Source organism: Halichoeres trimaculatus, unplaced genomic scaffold, assembly GCF_033239565.1.
Source record: "Halichoeres trimaculatus isolate MK-OKI-2021-1 unplaced genomic scaffold, fHalTri1.1 fHalTri1_scaffold_16, whole genome shotgun sequence".
Lineage (NCBI taxonomy): Eukaryota > Metazoa > Chordata > Actinopteri > Labriformes > Labridae > Halichoeres > Halichoeres trimaculatus.
In genome coordinates this window covers 5,312,300-5,339,594 of record NW_027437194.1, presented here as the reverse complement: position 1 = coordinate 5,339,594, position 27,295 = coordinate 5,312,300, and the positions used below count along the sequence as shown (strand labels likewise).

Here is a 27,295-nt window from a genome sequence, read left to right as displayed (position 1 = left end):
GCTCTCAGAGATGTAGGAAAGATGTAAACAGTATCCCCAAAAAGGAACTATTAATGCACAAGAACATCTACTTAAATTGAGGAAAATGTCCTGAAGGTGACAGTAACAGTTCAACAACGTAGAAAAAAAGAATGAGTTTTATTTATTCTTTCGCAAGGCATTCACGTTTACCCAGAATAGATGAAATCAAAACACATCTTCAACATTAACCAGATACTATAATGAGTGTCTACACCATGTGTGTCCGTTCAAACTCTCATACATCACACACACTCTCACAGTCGTACAGTAAGGGACCACACACACACACACACACAGGGCTCTGCAGGATGTCAGCTGTTTCTCATATCCATCTAAAGCTACCACCAGGTACACTTTAAAAGCTTTGGTGAAAATCAGAGAAAACGTCAAAGTCCTTTGTTGTTTCCATTTTTCCACCTAAACTCAGCATGAAAAGTGCTTTATTAAGGTTCAGAATACTTTTCCATTGTTTGACATATTCGACCGTAAACCAGTGCTCGTTACAGCTCGACCAGCAGGGTTTGTTGCAGAGCCACAGAGTTCAAGCTGATGACACGAAGCTCACAAATCACACGTCTGTATCACAAAATAACCAAGAACTCAGCAGGAAGTCAGTGGGTAGCAAAACTTGAATGGTGTAGCTCAAAGTTTGGGAGAAATCAATTTGGTAGAGTACTTTTTAACATTCAAAACCACTTTCTGCAAAAGTAAAATCTACTCTTTAACACAGAAAAGCTCAACAGATAAACTCAAGAGGAAACAGAAATTTGTCGATAAGTGTTTCTTGGGTTTTTCATTTTCAAATCAGATTTTGAATCAAATGACCATCACATGTATTAAACTCTAACTTTAACATTTAATGGTCATATAAATATAAATACATTTCCTTTGTTCAATTCCAACACAACATCCCACTTTAAAAGTGTTAAAAATAATACACAATTAGAACAATTAGTACACAAATGTCCTGAATGCTAAAATACATTCTCAGTTGGGGTTTCGATTGGCGAAAGTGGTGCAGAAATCAAATCCTTAAAGGCAGTGAGTAATGTGAAACGTAAGACCAGCATGTAAAACTAAACAGTTCAGTCGATTTCTACCCGCTCAGCAGTTATTGTCACATTGTACAAAAAAATTAATTCATTATCAGCGAACGAGTCGAACAATCCAGAGTGCAATGACAGCAAAAGGAGAAAATTTAAGGCCAAGAATTACCACAATTTTAAATAATCTGATGAAGATTTAATCTGAACAGCACAAATAAAGAAGTGTTGTTTGCGTATGTGATAAAAGAATAAACTAACAGGGGTTGTTAGTTAATTAGTAAAATTTGTCAGATAAATAAAATCAGATAAAGTCAGAAAAAAAATGCAAATCATTTTCATATTTTCATCATATTTGAAGGGAAAAACTACCCTAAATCACCTTGAACCAGTCAGTGGATTAATAAACAGGCGACGTATTAAAGAGCGTTTTATCTGACATTTCCCCAAAAAAACACGGCGTCATGGCACAGCAGGTAGCTTGCACTTTGGAGCAGTAATTTGACATTGCACAGAATGAAATCACCTTTTTTTGACACGTCTTTTCTTCAGTCTGAGGAAAAATAAAAATCCCTTCTGAGAGGATGTAAAAAAAAAAGAAACAAGAGTGAGAAATAAATAAAAAACTGAAGCAGCGAGAGGACGCCTGCTGCTGGAAGCTGCGCGCAAATTGTTTATGTTTTGTAGAGAAAAACGCACAACGACACACCAACAATGCACAACATTGAAATCTGATCTGTCCGCTTGAGTCCAGTACATCAGTACAGATGGGTGCTATTGTTACGCGTTGTATCCCACAACTCTCCAACGTCTTATTTTATACTCAAAACAGGGTTTATGGAGTTGGTTTGAAAGCGACATAACAAGTTTGTAGTCGACAATTCACTTCCCTGCCTCCACAGCTGGTGGAGACCCCGCTCGGTTTCTCTTCTCTGGAATGCAGAAAAGGGGGAAAAGACACTAAAAGGATAGAAAGGTGTGTGTGCTATTAAAGATTATCAAAATAAAGGAAGCATGAGAGAAGAAAATAAAATCTGTTTGCATTTCAGCACAAAATTGAGAAAAATTCTTCAGCTAAAAAGACGGAAAAAAGGCGTAAAATTCAAGTACAAAAATGGTTAAGTAAGACAAAATAAAGCTGAGACGAAGGCAGACAGAGCCTCCCCAAAAGAAGAAACACAAAAAAAAAAGGCATGCATGAAGAACAACACACATCCATACTGCTTGGCTTGCAGTCCGTCACTCCGCTCCGCTGCAGACTCAGGGAGGGTCGGGACTGGCTGTGCTGTGTGGTCGGGCCAGACCAGAAGAGAAATCACGACGAAGTGACTCGTCATGTTCCTGGCCGGGTAATGGGGGACAGGAAGATTGAGGGGGTAGGGTGGAAGAAAGAGGAAGTGGGAGTTAAATGGTAAATGTTCAGTGCCGCGATGGCCCGTTGCTCTGGGGTACGGGAGCAGAGATGTCCAAGAAGGCAGAGCGCATCACGTTGAAGGATTTATCGGAGAGGGATGAGACGTCGTCTGATGTCATCCCCTTCGTGTCGATCTTTGGGAGGATCTTCAATCTGATGGTGCCTGCGGAGAGACAACACTTCAGCGTCAGAGGCTTCTTGCATACTGATAAAGACATCAAACAGAATGAGGCAAAGGAGTGAAAGAATCAGGGTGTGTTACCCGATTTGAACTCTTTTTCTTTCCGTAGGTAGAAGTTGCTGTAGGAGGAGAACACCACAGGGATGATAGGCACCTGAAGAAAGAGATGAAGGGAAGAATTAATAAAAAGATAAAAACTGTAGTTTAACTGGAGGCAGGAAAAGTGTTTGGGGCATTAGGGGGCGCTATTACAAACAATAACTGCTCTCCAAAACAAGACTACTTCCTTTTGCTTTCGCTTTCACTTTCACCCACAAACACTAAATCTTATTGTATACAGACGACATCCTGCTATTTATAACCCAGCCCTAGAGTATTCATCTTCAATGGACGTCATCTTGCTTGGCTTTAAGTGAGGTCTCCAAAAAAACTGCTCCCCCTGGTGGCTGGCTGTAGTATAGGTAAAAAAAATCTATCTCCCCAGTCATTCCAGATTGGCTGTGGTCAAACTTTAAAAAAATTAACACACCTGGTTGAAATGTTTTTCACGTCCGATTGTTGTGGTGATTTGAAGATATTGTTGAGCTGCTGGTTTTCAAGTCCTATTTTTTTTTCGAAAAGTTTTGTTTTTATTAGTTATAAGAGGTTAAAAACGAGGCTTTACGTCAAGTTTAGCAATGATTGGCAGCTGACATTCTTGTAAAGTTTTTTTGGAGATTGTAAAATATGTCAGGAGGGAGAGCCAAGAAGTGATAAGACTCTCAAAAGACAAAAAAAATATTAATTTTGTCACAGATTCAACAATGGTAAAAGGTGGAGCCATGCTGTCCACTGTATATACAGTCTATCAAACAGACTCTGAAAGATTGGCCTTTTTATTAACCGTCTTGATGTTGAGTAATACAACAGTAATAGTAATACAATACAGACAGCAGTTACCACAAGAAGGAGAAGCCACAACAATACAATGAACAGTAGATCGAGAAGGGACAGCCATCCTTGATCCTTGATATCAACTTACTAACTTACTTCTCAGTGTTGGTATTCAGTCAATTGTATACACAGCGGTCCAGATTCTGGTCACTTGTCAATCCCCACAAATCACAAACCTTCAGAGACGGCAGATGATACATTTAATCTACTCTAAAGGTGTGGGATCTGATTCAAAAAGCGGGAAAACAGAACAGTCGTCTGATCATACATTTAACACAGTGGATGTTCTTCTAGGGATGACGCGTGACATTCTATTTCTATAAGAAAATGTAGGTATTACCATTTTAAAGGACTTATTTAAAGGGGATAAAATGATGTAATTTGACCAACTCAAATTGACATATAAACTGCCTGAAACACATTTAAAGGTTTACTTAAGTGACTTTGGGATTTATTTAGAATCAAACAGAATCTATGACATGTCAGAAATATCATCGGTTAGTTTCAAAATACATAGCAGAAGGTTAAAAATGGGAGGGTTTTTTTAAGTCCCATAATGTAAACAACATAAACTTGCCAAGAGAGAAAACTACAACATAGATCAAGACAGGTGCTGCCAGTTCCAGTTACTGCCACACAGATTGGACTGTTAACTGGATGACATCCCATGGAATGTCTACTTTTATTGTCTACACTTGCTGCACACACAGTGAAGTATAGTGTGAGATGCTGTTGTCTCTAGGGAAGGGTACCTTTCACATTTGAAACGATGCGGCATCAATCCCTACCACCTAGTACCTGGCAATCAGTATCGGTAGGCATTGGTAGCAGTTTTTGGTACTTTTTTGTGTTCATGTGGTAAAAAATAATAATTTGATAATAAAATCTAATTTTTTCCATTTAAAATATTTATTCTTCAATATATGAACTTGCAATGCTGTATTTATGTCCCGCATGGAAAATCGCCCACTCTACCACTCCCTCACAGTCACAAGGATGCCTTTAGGGAACATAACATGGTACCTTTTGATTTTACCTGGATCGTTACCCGGAACTTTTGACTGAATTCAGTCAGTGCCCATAAAAGTACCTAATTCGGTACCCATCCCTGGTTGTCTCTACGTCCCGTCAGTCCTGATGTCTAAGGGCTGGACCTATAAAAATTGGACTCCTCTTGAAAACTAAAATCATAAACATTTTTAATTTATGCTCAATTGATAAACAAACCTGTTCCAACCTCTCCACTTTCCAAAAACTCACCAAAACCACCTTTTTAAAAACGCTTTTAATGTTGAGTGGCTTCTGAATGAACTTTGTTGTTTTTCTTGATGTGTTGTTTTCTATGAGAAGTTTTTAACCTATTTAAAGTGTCTTTTGAGTGTCTAGAAAATGTATTATTATTTAAAAATGTATTATAAAATCACAATACATGCACCCCCCAGTACTTACTTCTGTATTGATAAATAGAGCAATAAAATATAATATCTGTTTTAATTAGTTTTGTTAAGCCCAAGTGTGAACATGGGATATGATGCCATCTACATCATATTATATAATGTAATGTTTTCATCTCTTTCTTGATAGATTTGTGATCATTTTTGCAAAGAAGAATCACGTTTTTTATTCTCTAACGTCAGTTTGATTTGAGTGAAAAAAACTAATTATTTTGAACTACTTCTCAACCACTGCTGACCTCTGAAAAAAACTCACCACTCTCCTTTAAAAAACTTTAATCAGTAAATCAAAAGCGTTAAAGATCAACACTTGTTTTTTTTCTGTTTTGATTTTGGAGAAACAAAACGAGCAGAAAGACAAACAAACACACACTTCTTCACTGAACCTCACTCTCATTTACACACACATATTAAATTAGCACGGCACCAGATTCTCCATCTCCTCCTCTGCAGTTAATAGAGGCTGAGCTGCTCTCTAGGGGCCCCCCTCTCTCCAAGTGGCCCTCCAACAGGACTGGCTGAGCCATACGTGGCCCCCCCTGGGGGCTGTCCTGCTTCCACTCAATCTGGGTACAAATGAACGGGCTGAGCTATAACTCAGCCGAGGCAACGCTGAGAGATGGAAATGGTCTCTGATCGCTCAGAATCAGTCTCGAGTGTGAAGTGGGAAAACCAAAACAAAACCGGGTCCTAAAGACCTGTAATGAAGTTTATTTCTGCCAAAATACACAGTTTAAACCCAGTCTGTGTTAATGTCTGAACATTGTTTTTACAGTGTAGACGCAGCCTGTGAGTGTAGAAAACTCGTGTTTGCTAATTAGGAGCAGCAGGTTTTATTTTTGTAGCCGTGCAGCCTCTGAACCGAGCTGATACCGATCTTTGGAAGTAAGGAACAAAGATTTGGCTCAAAAACACGAACCAGCATTTTAGCCTGGGGTTGAACCACGCTGGGCTTTCTGCCTAGAAGCATTCAGCGAAGTTTTTTAAATTCCTTCCACCTGTCTGACCCCTGAGTTTGTGCTGCGAAACATCAGCACAAACAGAGACCCCCCAGCTGCAGGCACGCAGAGGCAGCGCTCATAAACAATCACAGCTGAGCTGCCAGTTACTCCAGTGACGTTTGGAGCTGCGTCTGTGCTCCATCCTACCCCCAAACTCCCAATAAAAGAGCTCAAGATGACTGAGAACAGAGCAAACTTTGCTGGATGTTTGAGACTGATGCTGACTTGGTGCTTTTAACTCGTGCCCTAATCCAGATATTGGATGTAGTTCAATCCTAATGTTGCTTTGTGTCATGTAAGGTTGCTGGCTCCCCCATGTGTCAAGACTCAGCACTTTGCTTTTGGACCTCTCTGTATACATCTATATCTATTTTAAGGAGACAAAGCTGGCACATCTCTGGGAAAACAGCCAGAATAATCACAGAACAAACAGAAGGAGGGAGTCTCTTACAGAAGAAGACGTGCGCTTGATTCACTTGTTTAAAGAGGAAGTAGAAAGGAGAGAAAGTGCTCACTTGTGCCTGCACAGCCAGGTGGAAAGCTCCTTTTTTGAAGGGCAGCAGGTCGCCTCTCTGGTTTCGCGTTCCCTCCGGAAAAACCCACAAACGAATCTGTGGAGGTCAGAGGACGGCAGGGAGAAGGAACGGCAATTTAGTAGTCATATGTCATCGCAGATGTGCCAGAAACAAAAGCAATTAGGCCAAATGAGAAAAAAAGGCAAACAAATCAACAAAATCAGATGTACAAGTGATTGTTTAATTAGGGAAACATATCAGGTTTACAAAAAAGTGAAAAGATTTACTCTTTTTGCTTCATATCTTATTTTTTTGCAAAGCATACATATAGAATGTACTAAATTCATTAATTGGCAAGCTTAAACCCTAATAAATTCTTCAAAATTTAAAGAAATCAAAATACATTTGGAGCCTCACTTTGGTGGGAGAGAAAAACAGAAAATCGATATATCAGGATTTTTTGTTTGACAATATCAAAATCGTGATTCTTTGTCCAAAAACTTTTTCTTTTTTTTTTCGAATTAAAATTCTTCATTTCAGTCTTCTGGATTTCTTCGGTAAACTACTGTCTGAAAAAGTTGCTTGTAATTTTTTTTTGATTATAACAGCAAATTACTATAAATTACAAAAACTGTATTTTTTACAGTGAGGATTGTGTGACATTAGGAGACTGTAAGGTTACAGGAAATGACAGTTTCATCAGTTTTTTTGCTGGGATTTCACAGTAAAAAGTCTGAAAAAGTTTAAATCAGTTTGATGCCAACAGGCGTCACTTCACCTGCTCGTCCAGCATTGTTTTCGCAGCCTCAGCCATGACGCTCTTGGCATCGCTCGTCTTCTTGCGGTTGATGAAGACAATACCTCCCAGCCAGCAGATGAGACCCACGGTGCCGGCGTAGATCAGCTCCTTCTTGGCAATCATGGTGCAGCGGTCTGGTAGGATCTCCATCAGACCTGAGCGACAGAGGAAAAAAAATGATGCCACGAAAGAAGCATGACAAATCCCTTCATCACTCATCCTGGACGCTATTATGAATAAATTCACATGAATGAAAAAAACGTTTTCAGCTCATAGAGTGACAGTGACAGCAAAAAGAAGACACAGAAGAAAGTCAGCCTCTTTCACATATCTGCTTCTGAAAAATTTGGGGATGGAGCTCCTGAAAATTCTCCAAGTTTACAGATATGGACCAAACGAAGCAGTACCACTGGAAACCTCGGGGGCAGTGTTGCTGTTACTACTCGATACGTAGCTTAAGTGAGACACAAAGAAGAAACAACAATGGTGAAACTTTCCTCACCGACCACCGCCTGCTACAACGCTGCCTCCGTTTCTGTCTTTTATGCAAGTTAAACCTCCACAGCCACCATGTTTATTTTTGATTTTGTGGTTGTCATAAACTTTGACTCTGGGCTGCCCCCTCCTGGTGGATGTATTGAACAACAATGCCAACATAAAAGACGCATGGAAGTATGAGCGTAGTGACGGCAACAATGTTTGAAAAGGATGGATACATTTTTGTACGTGAGAGAGGGGGAAAAATTCTGGATAAATTCAGGGTAAAAAGAAAAGTCCTTTTGTGTTCACACACTGCCAAGCCTAAGACAAGACTTTGGGACAGTTTTGCAGGTCTGACCACAGCTCATCACTCCTTTGTAAATGGGTATTAACAAAGGCAATAGTGCACGTAGAATGTAAAATAAAACTGGATTCACTTGATGGAAATGTTTACCCTTAATAATTTTTTTTATTATTTGAACCCTTTTCTTCAAAAAAACAAACTTTAAAAAATCTATTTGTCCTAACGTAGTCTTTTAAAGAACTCAAACTATGAAATTTCCATTGAGGATCTCAGCTTTTCCGACCAGCCAGTCACAGACATTGACTGTAAAAAAAATGGACATCATCTTGCTCAGCTTGAAGTCAGGTCGCCACGAAAACTGCTCCCCCTGGTGGCTGGCTGCAGTATAAGTAAAAAAATCCATCTCCCCAGTCATTCCAGATGGGCTGTGGTCAAACTTTAAAAAAGTAATATACTTTGTAGAAAGTTTTCTCATGTCTGATTGTTGTAGTGATTTGAAGATATTATTGGGCTGCCTTGGATTCAACTCCTCTTTTTTCTGAAAAGTTTTATTTTCATTGGTTATAAGAGGTTAAAAACAAGGCTTTATGTCACGTTTAATGATGACTGACAGCTGCTGTTCTTGTGTATTTTTGGGGGGATTGTAAAATATGTCGGGACGGAGAGCCAAGAAGAGATTAGACTCTCCAAAAAAAATCAGCAAGCTACTTCAGTGTACTTAAGTTAGATATTAAGAGTAAACAAACCAACATATGTTAGTGTGTGATATTTTCTTCATGGCATCTGTAGCTCCAGCTGAGCCACTGCTGGCTTTTTTTGTCCTGGGTTACATAAGAAAATGTACCTTTGAGCACTTCCTTTTCTGTTTGATACATTTTGTACTGAAATAAACAAAAGAACATTAGCTTTGGTTAATGCATCACAGACTAAACTAAGACAAAGTGTCTCTGCGAAAAAGCAGATAAAATCTAATGAGATGAGCTTTGGCCCTTCCGTCTTATCTCTGACCTTGTTGAAACCAGATACAACATCAGGTATAAAGTCAACAAATGGATGTGCGTGATGCTAGAGAGGGTGTTTTATCTTATTGATGGGAGTTATCTTCATGATTATGATAGAATCAGACGTGCCTGATAAACCTTTGTGCAAGGCCAGATGGTGCAGGAGACAGAGTCATTTATACTTGTGCAAACCAGCACTAAAGATCAGAGAGAGGAAGTGAGAAAGTAGCCTGTGATAGCAACAGCAGAATAAGTAGGCGTGTGCTGGTATTCAGGCGATGAAGAGAGAGCTAACAGATCCAAAATGTCATCAGACAGAGTGCCTGAAACCCAGCTCCAGCAGCGGAGGTGAAGGATCCCTCTCAGTTCCTCTTGGCTGCATCCCATCAGCACCAGGATGAGCAGCTATTAATGTCTGGGTGTAGCTGTTGGCATGGCAACTTGGATGCCAAATCAGACTCCTGCTGAGTTTCCTCAGCTCTAATTAGATGTCCAGCTCTCACACTGCTGTCAGTGGCCTGGCCTGCAGCCTGCCCCCATCACTCAGCAGCTCTGAAACACAGCTTTGAGGAGACACTGATGGAGAAAAAACACAAACCTCTGCTGAGTTAGTGTCCTTCAAGAAACAGATTTAGCATTGCCAAGAATGAGGCGATACAACACGACACGCTTCGTACATGAAGTGTAACAGCTGGAAACGGCATCAGAAGATCAGGTCCACAAAAAAAAAAAACAGGAATTATGATCAGCGTATTGACTCCGTGTGTCATTTGTGCAAAGCTAAGCTACAAATGGATGATTTTCAGACATTTTTATGCAAAAATGTGGAAATATTTACAGTACAAGCATTTTTAATACAAGGACTTGAAATGTTTTCGCTGGTCATCATAGTTAAAAGACTGTCTGGGGTTTTAGCTTTTAACAAAAAATAAAAGAAACTGCAAAGAGAGATCTGCTTCATTCCTACGAATTTATATTGCCTGGACTGATGAGAAAAGTCAGTAAACATATTCAGATTAAAGCTCCAATAAGTAACTTCTTGTTTATTTCATTTTGGCACAACCGAACACGATTGAGGCCGCTGAAAAACTGTTTTCGTGAGATTGGACCAATATGCCAAAAACAAAAGAGGAACAGTTTCAAAATTTCATTTTTTCCTTTTCTGACATATATCTCAAAATTCTGACTTAACAAGTTTTCTGAATTATTTATCAGAAATTCCAGGAAAAAAAACGATGGGGGGTGGAGGAAAAAACTTCAAATTCTCACACTTTTCTTACGATTTTGACTTTTTTTCACTACCTTGATTAAATTTAGAATTCTAAGAAAAAAAAGTTGATGTCTAAGGTTTTTTTCCACATAATTCTGATTTCAATCTCAGGATACTGGCTCCTTATCTAAGAATAAAAAAAATCTTGTGAATTATTTTTAGAAAAAGATCTTGAAAGTCTAACTTCTAAATATAAAATTTAAAATGAGATTATCAGTGCCATGAAATGAAATTTCTAAATGCTATTTCTCACTTTTCCTGACAGGTCGTCTAGGACCAGATAGATTTACGGCACGTAGAAGTCCCTATAATGACTCTAGCCGACAAAGTTTAGCAGTGAGAAGATGGATCTGTGTTTTTCTCTGCCGAAAATGATTGTTTAGATTATTTTTGTCGCATGGGTGGACACAGGAGCTAAACTGTCCAAAAAATTAGGACAGAAGAGCAGAAGAAAGATAAACAGGAGAGATAGAGCACGAGCTAAAGGCTAAAAGGGCTAAAGGCTAAAAGGGCTCAACTGCAGGAAAAGACTGTGGCTAAATGAAGGGTGAGGTTACGTTAGCTCTGATTGGTAGATGAGTGGCAGGACATAACCAGGATTCACTAACGTTGCACATTACAGACGCGTCTCAGAGCACCAAGCTGTGAGGAGCGCTTAATTTAGCTGGCTACTAAACTACGGTACAAACTGAGTTGACAAAGTTTTCTTGTAGTCCCGTTTCAAACATTAGCGCTAAATAACTGTTGATAAAAAACATTAGCTTGTCACTTTGAGCCAGTAAAACTTCATTTCATTCTTATTCTTTTTTCATGTTTTTTTTATATACGAAAAGGTTAAAAGAAAAATAATTTAGATGTAAAATGTATTTTGGCAGATAAATGAAACATCTAAAAAGGCAACTCTGTACAGGAGGTCTTCAACTTAGAAAAACAAAACAGACGTCATCTTGAACAAAGAAAAGAAGGGTTAAATAAAGGATCTTCTCGCCATTCATGTCCTTCAGAAACACACGCATGCTTTGATGGCAGTGGGTGCTAGTGCTCATGGGAAACTGAGTCTTTCTCTAGGAAAAACACTAGCTTTCCTGGATGGTCCTTACAGCCCCTTTAAATAATCTCATCCTGCTTTCGTTTAACACTCAAACAGTGTGTGAGTATCTCTCAGTGTGAATCTTGGCTGCAGGAAAAATCGAATCATCTGACACCGCACCATAAAAGGCATTAAATGTCAAAGAAGAAGCTATTAATTCTATGAATGCTGGTGTTTGTTTCTAGGTCACAAAGAGGAATCAGTGTAGTTTTATCATTAATGCCTTTAAGGATAAGACTTTGAAGACGAAGGTTCAACACAATGCGCTGGTTCTATCAACTTTTGTCCACCGTTGATTCAAAGAAGGGAGGATTGAACAAGAGAGCAAAGGTGTCTTTATTTTTCCCAACACCAAGTCACCATTGAGCAGATGCTACAGTAGCAACCAAAACTAGCAAAAGCTCTTTTCTAGAGAAGCAGAAAGTTTGGATGTGAGGCATTCAGACTTAAGCGAACTTAAGAACTTGTAAAAACCAATGAACTCTTCATCAGTCCAGATTTTTCGTGTATCGTTTGGTGTCTGATCCAAGCGGACTGGGACGGACGGCCAACGTACACAGACTGTGTCTCCAGCTGTCAGAGAAAACCCTGCTCTCTGTGATCACTGCAACACAGCCAAAGTCTTCAAATAGATTTTCTTCCTTTGTTCTGCTTCTGTTTTTTTTTCAAGCAGGGGATTATTGTTCATTGAGATCGTCATGAACAGCCCGACACATTTACCAAGAAGAAGACGAGGGGTACCAAGATCTGTAGGTGTGTTATACATCCAGGTCAATGCAGTTGATGATTCTCTATGACTGGGGGGGATGGTTTCATGTGTCACTGAGCCCATTCAGGTCAGATCGCTCTGAGCAGGCCAAGTATTTCAGCAGTTCAAAGCTTTCTCCTGTAAAGTCTTTAAAGCAGGGCGAGTAGACGGCTCTGTAATCTGGTCGAGGTGGTGGGGTGTCTGGACACTGACCAGAACAACAGCGTATTTACTAACTGACCTAATTTTGTGAAATCCATCAGGATGAGTTTTCATACTGGCAGGAGAAATGCACACTGTCCAGGAAAGTTTCACCTGACCAGGATTTTTCGCAGCAGAAGTCAACAGAGATGGAATAATCCTTCTTGGTTCCATTGAGTGGTACAAGCTTGTCGAATGTATTAGCCCAGGAGTGCAGATTTACCATTTATATAAATATATAAAAATACACTCCAGAGCAGAGTCAGAAATCCCCGCAGTCAGAGCTTAACCGCCGCAACAGCTCACTTCTTTCATCTCCTACTTCTGAACCCACTGCAGAGGAGTGCTGCTCCTTCAACTAAAGCGTCCACAAATTTCCCAGAGTGCATCAAATCTGGTGTCAAATTACTCAGGGTGAACTGCTGAAAGTACAACCAGTACTTCCTGGGTAAATCGGATTTGTTGGAGTTGCAGAGACCTGAGATGTACAAAAACTAACAGAATCAAGGGCTGCTGAAGAGCTGCTATTTGAAAAACAATCTTGCATCACTTTCTCTCCCAATGATACAGAGAAATTTAGCACAATATAGACTTAGATGCATCAAAAGTAAAGAGCGAGAGGGAAAAAGACCCCTGTAGTTAAGAGGGTACTGTTATTTATGGGTTTAGGATAATATCACAGCATCATCAGCATATACATTGATTTTTTAATGGCTGATATGTCATTTTTTTACTTCTTTATTGTATTTAATACAAAATAATTGTACGCACATTTCAAATCGGGTTTGTGTGGTTATCAATAGCGATTCATAGGATTATTCTGGTATCGGATCAGATCAGATCAGTATTGTTATCAGCTGATTTCACCAGGTAACACAGGTATCAAGGACATAGAATTGCATAAGGACCGTATGGACATGCCCACACCAATCTCAAACTGTAACTATTTGTTTATTTTTTGTATTTTGTGGTTTGTCTAATTTAGGATTTGATGAGTAATATTAGACTTATCCACATTTTCCTTTTTTATCAGTTTAAGTTAGATTTTTTGGGCACACTATATGTATATTTGTTATTTGGTTAGTATAATTTAATTTTTTGTATATTTATTATTTTTTTTGTTTGTTTGATAATGATTACTAGGCACGTGAGATTCGGGCACATGGTTTTTTACCAGTACAAGAGAGGTAGTAGAAACCACGCTGTTTTGTTCCTTTTGTTTTCGAGCAATAAAAAAAATAAACTATGGGAAACCACAATACCTTCACATGGACATTGGACTTCTTTTGCCTGTGGAAATCACATCCCTAGGGTGCATCAGTGATCTTTTGATTAAGTTAAAAGTTTAAGTTTGATATTTTGAGTTTTCTTTTTTTTTGTAAGACAAACGGTCACTGCAAAGGTTGAAGGAATCAAAACGCACCTCATGCGGCACACAAAGTGTTAAATCCTTCCCCGTTTCGTTGACATTTCTCAGGTGAAAGAGGAAGTAGAGGTAGTAGTTTTGATTTAGTGATCCTGACGTAAAAGTTTTGTCTTGAGCAAATAACTTTGTACTTTGAGAAACTTTTCAGCCTGGTGGATTGATTTTGTTAACACCAAGTGATCTTCCTCAATGCTCCAAAGCCACCGTCGAGCTAATACGTGAGCAGTCAATTTGCTGGTGTTTTGTTTATTTATCTATGTGTAATGCAGTTATTTACACTATAATGTAGTTTCTGTCATAACATAATTAAAAAAAAGTGGTGTCAGTATTAGAATCTAGACTTGAAAGGTTGGATTGGTGCATTCTCAGTTATTGTAGCCGTTAATATGTTTTTGATAGATTTTAATCATTGTAATAGAAAAATATGTGATACAAAGCAACAAATTTCAGAACATGACTAGACACCATATTAAACCATGTTACCTTTAATGAGTAACCGGATGAGATGATTGGCTCAACTTTAATTTTAACTTGTGATCTCATAATAGTGACTTTTTCCTCTAATATTTAAGACTTAACATTGGGATTTTTTTGTCATCAACAGCAAGTCTCCCACTGTTTTTTTGTCTCCTGGCAGAAACTGCTATTCAAAAATAACCCTCAGGTCTTTGTGTGGTGGAAACTGGATGTAGGCCATGATCCACTCATCCTAATTCAGGCATGTAAAAATACAGAGTTGATGGGTTTTGAATAAGTGAAAAAAAAAGTGTTAATGCATCCAGCCAAAAGCAAACTGACATACACTGGCATACTGATACCAGCGAATGCTTAATTTAACTCCTCATCTTCTTACAAACATGTAGCTACAACACCCACCCAAGACATCCAGGGAGCTCTGGTGGTTGGAGATGATGACGTAGGGTCCCTCCGTCTGCAGATGCTCCCAGCCGCTCACTTCGAACCGGAGACCGAGTAAATACTTCACATGACGGACCAGAGAGCGGATAATCCTGAGGGCAGAGAGATTAAGAACAGTCCAGTTAGAAAATGTAAACTTCTCTGAGAACACAAGAGGTGAAAATGGAAAGTAAAAAAGCTTGTGTTGTAAGAATGTTGGCTCAGATTTTAAAGATGTGACCCAAATAAAACAGTATAATCTCTTTTTTTTAAAACAGAAGGCATCTGGTAGGTTATGTACAGCATGCAGATTAGAGCTGTTTGTTTCTTGGTTGGCTAAATAACTGCCTGAAGTTAAATGCAACGCTCCAATAAGCTTTGACAAAGATTGTCCAACCATCTGTCTGCCTCAAACAAAACAACACATTTACGAAAAGGTACGCAGGAACAATCATTCAAGAGGTGATTTATTCTCTATATAATGATGTCATTTGTTTACATTTATTGTCCAAAAGGTAAAACATCTCCCATCATTAAGGCTAAAACGTTAGCTTACATTGTCCTTAAATTGTTTGTCTGCTCAGGGGTCATCTCCTATGATACAACCTTTGTGAAGACAGAAATGATAACACTTTGGATTGCACCCTTTTACGACATATCCAGGGTGACCTTACCTCGACTTGGAAATCTATCAATAAAATCTTTAACAACCAGCTTCAGGATGAGACTCGTGTCACAATCTGATTATGCAAGCTCACATGCTGACAGATCGTCTTCTCTCTCATGTCATCTTCACAGTATACCCACGACATTTTCACTTTAAGCAATCATTCAATTCCTCTCCCTTAGTACAAAATGAAACACAGAACCAATCTTCAGGTGATTTTAGATCAGTCGGTGATGAGTAAGGCTGCAGAGGGAGCCTTGGGATTTTCAGTTCAAACTACAAGCAGCTACTTATCTCTCCTTTCCTCACATTACCAAGTCATCACAAAATCAGAAGAGGACTCGACTCTTTCCACTTGCTGGGTTTACCCACAGGGAGCCTGCAGACCCATGATGCACCCACTAATAGTGCCAAAACTCAGCGGCTTTCTGACAGCAAAGAAAAATCTCTGAAACACTGACTAACCTTATTTCAAAAGTCTGAAGTATCTCTTTAATTTCAGATCCCTGTAACTATCAAAGATTATAGAGCTGACTGGAGATGTTTTGAAGTGATTACTTTCCAAACACATAGAAATTCAAATTCAGAATAACTAGTTGGTCTTAAAAACAAAGGCATTGCTTTTTCTCTGTTTTTTTTAGCTGTTGTTTCTTTAAGTCTTCCCGCTCCACAAACCCTCCTTTCCTCTAATTGGTCTGTCTAAAGGCAGAGCTATTGACAGACCTTGGTGTTTGAGGCCCTCCCCATCGAATGTGTCTTGAATCAGTAAGGAGATCTTTATGTACTGATGTTGACTCGTGTCAACAAATCTCATTAATGAATGAATCACACCTGACCTCAACAACATGCTTTAAACCGGGGGGAAGAGAGTGATTTTTGTGAGACTGCCAGCCACATCTCGTTTATTCACACGTCCTTTTTGAAAATCTGCAGAAAATCAACCATATGCTTTAGCTCAATTCTGTCAAAAACAGATAATTCTACACTCTTTACTGCATTAAATAAGCCCTGATTGATCAATATACATCATGTATTTAAACCTAAAGAATTATTTGAAAATTGCCTTACATCTTCCTGGTGTCATGTTTCAGCTAGGGGGTGCTCCAATGAGCAACAGTTTGTGTGTTCAGAGCTAGAAAAACTGAAACTACTTCCCTCTTTTTTGATCCAAGACTTGAATAATGTGTTTTGTACAAAGTTCTTCACAGTTTTTACTGTTGTAGAGCAAACATTCAATTTCCGCCTTTCTTTATGAATAGTTTCATGCGTTCTGGTTCAGTTTTGTTGCAGAGACATTGTTGAGTTACATCTGCCTTTAGCCCTGGTTCTCCTGACCTCATAGAGGTGTAGAACTTCATATTGCAGTAAAAAGTGAGTCCACAGTGAGTAAAAATGTGAGAGAAGCAAAAACCGGCCTGAAATTTAAATTTACAACCATTTTTTGAAAGTCCTAGAATTCAAATTCTTTATTTTGGGACCTTAAGCAGATATGAGATTAAAATGCGATTAATTAGATTAATTAATTACAAATCCTGTAATTAATTAGATTAATTTCTTTAATCGCCTGACAGCACTACTTCCAGTGTTTATTCTGCGTAATTTCTGATGAATTTGAGTTCATGCGTCGCAAAAACTGAAATCAAAGCAAGTGATTATGTCTTACTTTAAGTAAAAACTTATTTTTTTCTAAAATTATGTGCATTCCTTTATTTTATATGGAAAAAATAGCAATGCAATACCCCTTTTTCAAGAAACATTTGTTGAAAATGGCTTATTGTAGGAACCAAAAAATCTGCAAGCTTGCATTAGCAGGGCCCGCACCGCTAGCATGCTATCCTCCTTGCACGTTAATGTCCTTATGCCCGTGCTTGTTACAAATTGCTTAAGTCAAGTATTCATATGCCAGTTTATAATACTTAACTTTATCCTTATTAGATTTAAATACAGCAAAAGAGAGCCATAGTAAATGACGAGATACCATCAGTCATCTGTGCTTGTTTACATCCAGGTGGTTAAGCATTATAGCACCATAGCACTGCCATGGCTTGTGGTTGCGCTACACTTTAGATGCAACATTTGAGTGGCGTTTTTGGTACTACAATTTAGATAAATTTATAACTATCATAATATTTTTTTTACTTTAGTTTTGGAAAGTAATACTGGAGATTAAAGTGAGGGTAGTCATTAAGCAGACAAAACGTTAACATCGCTAGAGCACAGTTTCAGGAAGGATGGCTTCAATAAACTTGCACCAGTCATGACTGAGCCAAAATGATACCTTTAATGGTTTAAATTTTCCACATTTGGACAAAAAATAGAACAATCAGATATGTTTAATGGGAAAAAAAAGAATTTTGATTAAAATTGGAATTTTCTCAACCATGACTTCCTTCTCGTTAGTTTGATCATAGTTTTTACAAGATCAGAAAACTCCATCAAAAGCTCAGATGAAGTGAACATGCTTCTTCTTTTTCCTCCATCCTGTTTCCTCTCTGCCTCTTCACTAGTTATCAAGCAGAAAAGGCTCAAATTAAACATAAAAAAGGATGAAATAATTTGTAACTCCTGGCATGTTTGTAAGTGACCACATGAGAAATGTTAAAAGCAAAACCACACAAAGGCGTACTGACTACAACAATCTCATTTATCACCCGGTACAGCACCAACTCACTGTCCCAATCTGCATCTGCCTTTTTCCGGGTCCAGAGTTTTCCTCTGCAAAAAACGCAGCTAGAATTTTGGATGACAAATGAGCTATTTCCCTCTGTGTGACACATCAAAACTAGCTTCTGTTGCACCACAAAATCAAACGACCTTCTCTGTCAGGGAAAACAACCAGGTCACTCCTGAGCTTGTGTGTCAGCCGGCGAAATCATCAGTTCAAAAAAAAAAAATAAATAAATAAAAAAAACCCTCCTCACTTCTCTTCCTCTTCAGTGACTCACATCGCCTCTACAACACCGCTCTAGTCCTGTCGTCCTCGTGTGCCCTCTTAAAAAACACCCAGTACCCAAATAAGAGGCCCTGTGTTTTATTGACTGTGTACAGCAGTAAACTACTCCTGAGAAATCTCGATTCATCTTGTCACGTTAAATGTTCCAGAGGGGAAGGAAGCATAATGATCACTGGTCTTGATGTGGCCTATTAGCAGGTTTAATAGCCATCATAACAGGCTGATTATTTTATCACCACTTCACTGAGGAACTAGACACCAAAGAGAGCTTTTACTAGACACAAATACTCTTCTTGGCTCAAGTGCTGTAAAGAGTAAGCAAGGGCAGCAGAGGATTGTAGTTGTATCTGAGACTGTTCAACCACATAAGGATACGATGCAACCTCATAGATCTGACTTTCATGAGGCTGAAGTAGGACTGTGTAGTAAAAAAAAAACAGAATAAACCAAAAAAAGCAGAATAAAAACCAGATCATAAACACAGAAAAGTGAAGATACAGTCTGTGATCTGTGGCTTGTTCAAAAAGTCAGTGACAACAATGCGGGATTCACTCAACCTGTGACATCACAAGTTGGTGAATCTTCTTACTAAGGCATTTTTATCAATTCATAATGAGAAATAGAACTTTGTTGCATTGGCAACAATGAAGGAGGCTTCTAGAATGCTGGGTTTTGGAGTGGGGGCTTAAAGAGACCATAGCTGAAATAAGAAGTTTCAGGCAGAAAAAAAACAGCATTTTGACTTTTGCTGGTTTTAAGGGAGCACAAATACAAGTTACTGTACTTCCTCCAGGTCTGTGTACATGAAACTTTTTTTTTTTTTTAATCGCAGCCTTTGTGATTTGAAAATTGCATCCTATTATATTTCGATGTCAGTTTAAAATTGATTTATTGTTCAGCCCTACTCAAAATGGCACAGTACTTTTGTGTGTGTTTGTATGGTAAAAAATTGGGTACGCACAGATATGAAAATTTTGACCGATACTGATAGTCGATATAAATATTGCTGTAATGGCTGATTAACCAATACTTACCGATATCAATATGAGTACAAAAAAACAAACAAAAAACAAACAAAAAAAACCAATCTGAGATGATGTTTCGAGGTAGTTCACAGAGAAAGAGTGGCGCGATTGTGAGAAAAGACGACCACGGAGAGGATCAAAGGCCCGAGATAAACGCGATCAAAAAAGTATGATTTGTCCATCCACTCTTCTTAGGTAGTTTGGTGTTAACATAGTCATAGAAAACAATATTATTTGGGTCTTGAAAGATAGTTTGAGATGCTCTGAAAATGGACGGTAGCTAATGAGTAAATATCGAGCCACTTTTACACATCAGCTGATGTTGATATGTCAAAAAAATGACCAACATCAGCCGATACCAATATTCATACCGATATATAAAAAATGTTTGTTTAAAAATATAATTTCAAAGTGTTTTTATTTAACATATTTACTTCTCCATGTATAAACTCGCAGTGCTGTGTTCATGTCCAGCATGGAAAATCGCCTACTCTTCCACTCCCTCACAGTTATAAAGATGCGTTTAGGTACCTAATCATGGTATCATTTGATTTTACAAGAATCGGTTCTCGGAAGAGACGGAATTCAGTTGGTACCTATAAAAGTATTTAATTAAGAGCCCATCCCTAGTGAGACATGAAGACGATACATAGAGGAACTGCAGTTCACTGAGTAACGACATAAACAGCGATTCAGGAGGTTAACGGTTAATACAACATATTTGTAAGGGCGGGTAGTATGGCAATAACAGAGGGCCACTTATTTGTTACAGAGTCTGAAAAAGTCTCCTGACTTATTCTGAAGCCGTCTTCTCTCACTGCAGACTTATTTCAAACTACACCGGCCTTTTTTTGCCCTCATAGTACACCACAGTGATTGGACTTTAACCTTTAAACCTAAATACAGTCTTTAGGTCATCTTGCATCACAGCAGCACAGTGATAGCACACTCAGTCCTGTGCAAGAGCAGCTAGTTATGCAATGACTCAGTCAGTGTTACAGCACTTGTTAGACTGTTAAAGGCAAACGAAAGAGCGGCCTTGGATGATTCTTTTTATGGCTGATTGACTGATCTTTCCATATGTCATTACACATCTGCAGAGATATTTAGAGTCATTCAACAAAAGCACAGATTTAACCCAACCTGGCTGCTCGTGAATAAAGTCAGCTTGACTTATCCTTGCTCATTTTGAATCAGCAAACACAGACGGGGTCACATGATCAGAGTGACACAGCAGAGGGTTCCTCCATTCAGGATAAGTCCCCCCACTGGTCTGAGTGACAACATTACCGCTGACAGCTGCATTTGTTGTCTCCCACTGATGTTAAACTCCATTACATTTTAATCAACCTGAGCTAACACCATTGTTTCTGGGGAAACCATCCCGCTTCCTTTTTCTGTTGTCATGAGATCCTTCCTGATAATTAAAGCTGGAGCCTCAGACAGAAGTAGACTTTCACATCCGTGACAGGTGAAACTATGTGTCTGAACACTAACAATGAGTTACATCACCTGTGGCGGCCTGTTTGGAAAAGCAGTACACTTAGAGATGCAGATATCTTATCCTATTGAGTGAGTGTTTAGCTAAACCCGTTTTGAAAAATCTCCACCCCAGTAGACTTTCGGGTAAAAATACATATTGGGTTATAGAAGCTGGAGATTGGTCTCTGCTAGGCTTCCTGGTAAATCATCTGCTTGAGATATTTCTGTCATGCTCCTCTCCTTGTAAGTTTGATTTTGGTAGTTTTACCAAAAAAGTTTGTGGTAACCTTTGACGGTGACAAAAGAAGCCCTGAAGAGCTGAAAACAGATGTTCTTTGAGATTCCGCCTCAAACACCAAGACAAAAAGATGGTTTTTACAGCATTAGAAGTACGTTTACAGCCAGGTACAAAAACAGCTTGGGTCTTTTTTTTTCTTAACTCGATACTTCAGAATCTAACAACCTCGTCAAACATACAAGACAGGATGCACCAATCCAGCTTTTCTGGTTCTGATACCAATACCGATACTGGGCTTTGGGTATCGACCAATACCAATACCAGAAATATTAACCCTCATGTCCTACTGTGGGAAAAGACTGGTAATGTTTTGGGTAAAAGGCATAAAATTCGTAGATGGAATTACTCAAGTTAATATCTATTTAAACTATAAAATATTGAAATATTTAGCAGCATTTTGGTAGAAACAAAGCTTCATTCAATTGTTAACTTTTCTACCCTGTAGACTGGTATTGCAGCAAAAAAAGTAGGTAACATTAAAGGTAACATTTAACACCAAGTAGCCAAAGTCGCCAATAAAAAAAGGCATAGAGCTCTTTGCCCGGATAGACACCATGGATCAACCCCTTCCCACCAATACCCAATACAGGGATCTGTATCAGTGCATCCCTACTTACAAGTTTTGCCCGTATAAGAGCATACCTGACTTAACTGACAGGCAGAAATCATAAAAAGGCTAAAAGTCCACCTCTTTACCTCATCTGATCCCATACACATGCCTGCGCGAATCGAAGCATGACGTGTAAACGTGAGGCCGAAACACAACAATACTTTTGTGTTTCACCCTAAAACCGCTGTCGTGCAAACAGCCCGGGTGAATTCAATGTTTCTGATACAGCCCCTGTTGATGACTGACTTCAAAACCTCGTATCAGAAACAATTGGGGGATGTTACAGAGACTATGCCTATACGTTACACACTCATTATAAAATGGTCCCCTGTTTCTGACATCTGTATACTTGTTTACTTTCCTTACTTCCCTGTAGTTTGTCATGTCTCCTTCTTTAGTGACCTTCCTTCCTGATTAGCTATCATTTAGCTGCACATGACAACCTACAGAGTAGACCCTGAGCTGTCCTTGGGGTTCCCCAAGCGCAGGATTTCTGAACAATTCAATACCAGACGGCCCTGATTGTTTCCCGCACAGATTAGACAAACAGAAATCACCCAAAGCACACCTCACACCACCGGTTAATCTTAAGAAACATCCGATAACCAGGCTTCTCCTGACTTTTGTTAAAAGAGGGATCCAAAGTAGTCCGGATTTATTTTGTTGGGTGAAAATAAACCCGCTAAAGAGCGCAAAAGAAAGACATGTAAAGAACCTTCTTGTCTAATGATACATAAATTTGTCTCTGTGGCTAAGTTTGTATTGGCCTTCATTATTTTTTTTACTTTTACAATCATTTGTCCTGAATATACAAGATGTAAAGTCCCATAATCATTGGATTCTCAAGTTTCTGATTGTACCTAACCGCAACTTGTGTGACAGCCACATCTTCAGCATAATGATGTCACGATTTGTGTTGACCTGGAGGTTTGCGGCTGTTATAAAACTAGCTAAAAAAACTACACTGAACTTTGAGGCTCTTTCCTGTCTAACTACTGGACAAGAAAGGAGTGTCCCACTTTGGCTGACAGAGCCCTGAAATGCCTTCTCCCTTTTGCAACAACCGACTTTTATGAGTCTGGCTTTTGTTTTTTAATAATTTCCTGTCGTAAACAAATGTAATAATTATTGAAAAGTGAATAAAAGTTAGAAAATATAATCTTAAAGTTGTATTAACCAATGAATCAGACATATACATGCTGACACATCGAGGGCAGGAGGACACAAGTGAACAAAACTCTTGTCTGATTTTCACAGCAGCTCATTTCTCCAGTACATCCTTGCCCTTTTACATCCTCTGAGTCTGTCATGTACATGCTTGCGTCATATTCCCTGGAGGAAGACCTCCTACTGCTTCTATAAACTTCCTAGCATACTAATCACTTGGAAACCATGCCAGGGAAAAATGTAAACAATAGCTCTTCAGTCTGCGTACCGCACATTGAGCTCCAGCCTCAGAATCAATAACAGTGCTGACAGTACTTATAATAGATGCAGAGGAAGTCTGTCCTCCGTCTGGTGTTCTCGTTTGTTTTTATCGCTCGTAAAGAGACATCAACGTTAATTTGAAACAATCTCACAGCCACTTTAAATCCCCTCACACAGGGCTGGATTGCTAATGAGTGTTTCAGGAGTAAAGATGAAGAAAGTATGGGTGAATCTATATTTAGTTTTAACTGTTGAGGCCTGGTTTGTGTACATAGTTCCACTGAGTTACATTCCAGTCTGTGTCAGCAGTGAGGCAAGCAGTCAGCCCCAGAATTGAGTCCTTTGTGCAGCAAGTCTGACAGCAAATGTCTGTGACAGACTGCCCTGTCCTTGATGAATCACAGGGCTCTTTCTGCCAGAGCTAGCTAGTGTGTAAAACGCTATTCACCCCCTCATTCACAAGGTCTGACCCCTGCTTGAGCCGCTTTGTCACAGTCAACAGGTCCAGATAACCTTTGAGCTGACAGAACGGTACACCGGTGCAACATGACACCACCATCACGGCTAACATAACTGCAAAAGAGTTATTCCGAGTGCAGTGAGGCAGAGCTGTCCGCTGTTGTAAGTGACAAGGCTGCCGTCAGCACATCAAGGCCATGAGTTAGCATTGAGGATTGGCCCCTTGACTAACCAGGGGGGCGCTTCTTGCCATCTGGCATCAGCCTCTTCAAGGTAATTACTGGAATGCAGTCGTTTGTGTCAAGCAATCTGTCCTCACTGGGCAGGTTTAACCACAACAGCAAAGATCGTCTTCTGCTACACAGAGACCAAAGGCGGTGTACTACATTTCTATCCTGACAGGTATCAGTTGACCTGGTCAGTGTGTGTGTGTGTGTGTGTGTGTGTGTGTGTGTGTGTGTGTGTGTGTGTGTGTGTGTGTGTGTGTGTGTGTGTATAAAATAACACATTTCCTCTAGAGGTAAGGGGTAAGGTCAACGGGTCATTCCTGCACACTGCACAGTCACATGCACAACATTCAAGGGCTGTTGTCATCACTTTAGACCAGCGCTGCTCAACCTTGTAACACTCAGGAGCCACAATGGCAAAAAATATTTCTGCTGGAGCCAATTTTCCAAAAACAAAAAACAATTTCTTCCCTGAAAACAATTTGCATGTGAGAGCAGGTATGAAAGTAAGTTAAGGAATGAAAAGTATGATGCATTGTGCAATAACTGACATGGATTATTATACTTACGCAACCTGAGTTTATCTAAGTGATGATAGTTAAATCGGACGCTCTGTTACAGAGCGGTTCGGCTCTGTTTAGGCTTTCCTGGCTTGTCAGCTCTTAGAAAGTTGGGTTGACTGAACCTTGAGTGTTTTGTTTTTTGATGGTGCTGCAAATAAGACCTTTAAAATTGTGACATAATGTTACCCATAGAAAAACTTGAGTCCCAGTCCACTTCAAATGTTCTACTTCCTCTTCAAACTTAAGCTTCTGTTGCTGCTTTCCCCATTTCAGATTTACGCTTTGTCAGTTATCCCTTGTCAGTTTGCACTCATCTCTCACACCTGCTAACCAAGCACAAGACCTGGACAAAACTGTTTTTTGTTGGTTGATAATATTGCAATAAGTTGAGGGGTGGGGATAATAGATTGAATTAACTTGCAATGTATCAGTTCTGCTGGTAATGGCTCCCTTTTTTATGTAATTTTATTGTTGTTGTTGTTGTTGTTTTTCCGAGCAGGACTTAAAGGAGCCACAAGTAGTCATAAAAAGCCAGGAGTTGATTACTGCTGCGTTAGACAGTTTTCAATCTCATATTTAACCCCTTAAGAAACTTAGAAATGAACGTAAACTTTAGAAGTTACAAGCTTAACTTTACAACATACTAAATTTCTTGACATAAAATCAACCACCTTTCAGTTTCTTAACTTTTTATGTGAATTCAAAACTTGCTACAACATAGCTGTAGGTTCAGACAATTAATTTGTGATATAAACAAGTTTGTGCTGCTTCTTTCTAGTAGTTGCCAGTAGACAAGAAAATTCTGTCCCCATAAACATACTTTAATGCAAATAATGTATGAGTAATCAAAATGAGTCTTATTGCTATTTTGATAGTTTCAGGATTAAAGGCATCATAAAGATAGGATTTATTGCAGGGCTGTACTTTAAACCAGCTCACTTACGACTCACATTCATCAGTAGTATTACAAAAATATTCTCCCACAAATAGTTCTTTCAACCAAAAAGAGAAAAAAAATCTTGCCAAACAATAGCAGATTTGTGAGATTTAATTGGCAGACGTGTGCTAAAGTCATGTAACTTTGCTAACCTCAGGAATTTCACTGAGGGAAGTTAGCAGACATTCTTACTCCATGAATGTTTAACACAGTAACCGCTATCTAAAGCTTGAACTGTTGTACTGTGTATAATCTCAAGCATAACATGACATGATCTGCTTAGCACTAAGCAAAGACGTTACGCTTATGTTGATGCAATACTCTCGTTTTCAGCTAGCGATAATGTGTTCCCTCTGCCAAAGTGTCAAGGGGGCTAATGTTAGCATATGTATCATTAAATATGTATAATGTATTAATTCATTTTTTTCCCATTTACATTTTAATGTCAGTCAAACTGATAGGCTAGAGGCCCAGTATCACTTCAATTTAATTCTGTGTACGTATTCTGAAGGTACAAAAAAAGACCAGTCAACATGCTAAGAAGCAGAATCTGCTTAATGTAAACTAACGGCTGCTGCTAACCAGCCAGCTAGCATGCTAACGTGGGCTAGCTGTCAGATGGTGTTCTGGCGAGTTTTGCTGCCTTGTTGAACAAGTGCTACCGTAACGCGCATCAGCAGCAGCGGTTGTACATCCTCAGTTTGTTTTGTTAGGAAATTGCTAATTATTGCTAATAATATAATAGCGTGCGGTTAATAAACCTTAAGACTTTGAGCAGACTTGTATCCTGTTCAAAGCTACGCTCCCAGTGCTTAACAACTTTATTTTAGAGCAGCACTCATTCAAATTACATTGACAGATTAAAGAGATCATAGTTTAATACTCTGTCTTGAAGACATTTCAGAATAATCTTCTCTGTTCACTCAAATATTGCTCCCAGTGATATGGAGCGCCCAGGATGAGGGCTCTGCGCACGCACACAGCCGCTCAGAAGCACATATTCAAAGGTAGCATTCCGCGTCAGAACACCGGCGCTGCAAGCGACATTTACTATGCCAACAAACTCACCTCATGTTCTCAACGTCTCTGCCACCGCTTTTCAGTATGCACAAGGGGATCGCCATCAGCGCCAAGCACATCATCCAGGCGACGTAAAAGCACTTTTTGAAATAAAAAACAAACGTGCTGCTCGACCACATCAGGAGCGGAATCAGCAGCAGCGGTACCATCCAGAGCACCTCCATGGTGATCCACCACCACAGAAACTCACCACCAGCGACAAACACACCCGGGTATAGGTTGAGGAAGCCGCTGTAAAAACCGTCCGACTACGTTGCAAGACAGGGGAAGGGCACCGCGGCCCTGTCAAACATTACACGGCCAGAGGTGTTCCTTTACGGCGGACCTGGCGGTGGAAATGCGTGTGTCTGGCTGCCCAAAATGAGCATGAAGCCTTGCTCATCTGTTGCTAAATGGCATCATGAGGTGGAGTCAAGACGTCATCGGTTGTATGTTTTTTTTTCCTCCTTCCGCTTGTCACTGTTGTGGTTGGTGTTAGGAGCTACAGGCGTATAAATCAGAGTAGACTCCACGCTTCTCAGTGCATGTTATTAGGTGTTTTATCTTTAGCTGTGGTATCCAAGACGTTAAGGTTTTCAACATGTCTAACTTTAATTCTTTACAAAGTTTTGCAATTGAAAGTTTTTACACAAAGATCCTGTTTGTTAGAGGGTCAAGTGTAGAAGATGAGAAGTAAAAGTCATATCAGAGCAGGGGCGTAGCTACAATTAAGCAAACACAGGCAGTTGCCTGGGGCCCCAAGATTCCCAGGGGCCCCCAAAGCATCTCTTAAAAACTGATTTATGAAG

At 39.3% G+C, this 27,295-nt stretch overlaps 1 protein-coding gene across 1 annotated transcript; it reads right to left on the bottom strand.

Annotated features, from left to right (window-relative positions):
- Window positions 1–151: 151 nt before the first annotated feature.
- On the bottom strand, window positions 152–26,922 carry agpat2 (1-acylglycerol-3-phosphate O-acyltransferase 2 (lysophosphatidic acid acyltransferase, beta)). Its single transcript, XM_074691204.1, has 6 exons — window positions 26,496–26,922; window positions 14,758–14,891; window positions 7,341–7,516; window positions 6,563–6,658; window positions 2,741–2,813; window positions 152–2,641 (listed from the first exon to the last, which is right to left on the bottom strand). The coding sequence occupies exons 1-6, from the start codon at window positions 26,669–26,671 to the stop codon at window positions 2,484–2,486; spliced, it is 813 nt and encodes a 270-aa protein (XP_074547305.1). The 5' UTR covers window positions 26,672–26,922; the 3' UTR covers window positions 152–2,483.
- Window positions 26,923–27,295: the final 373 nt, after the last annotated feature.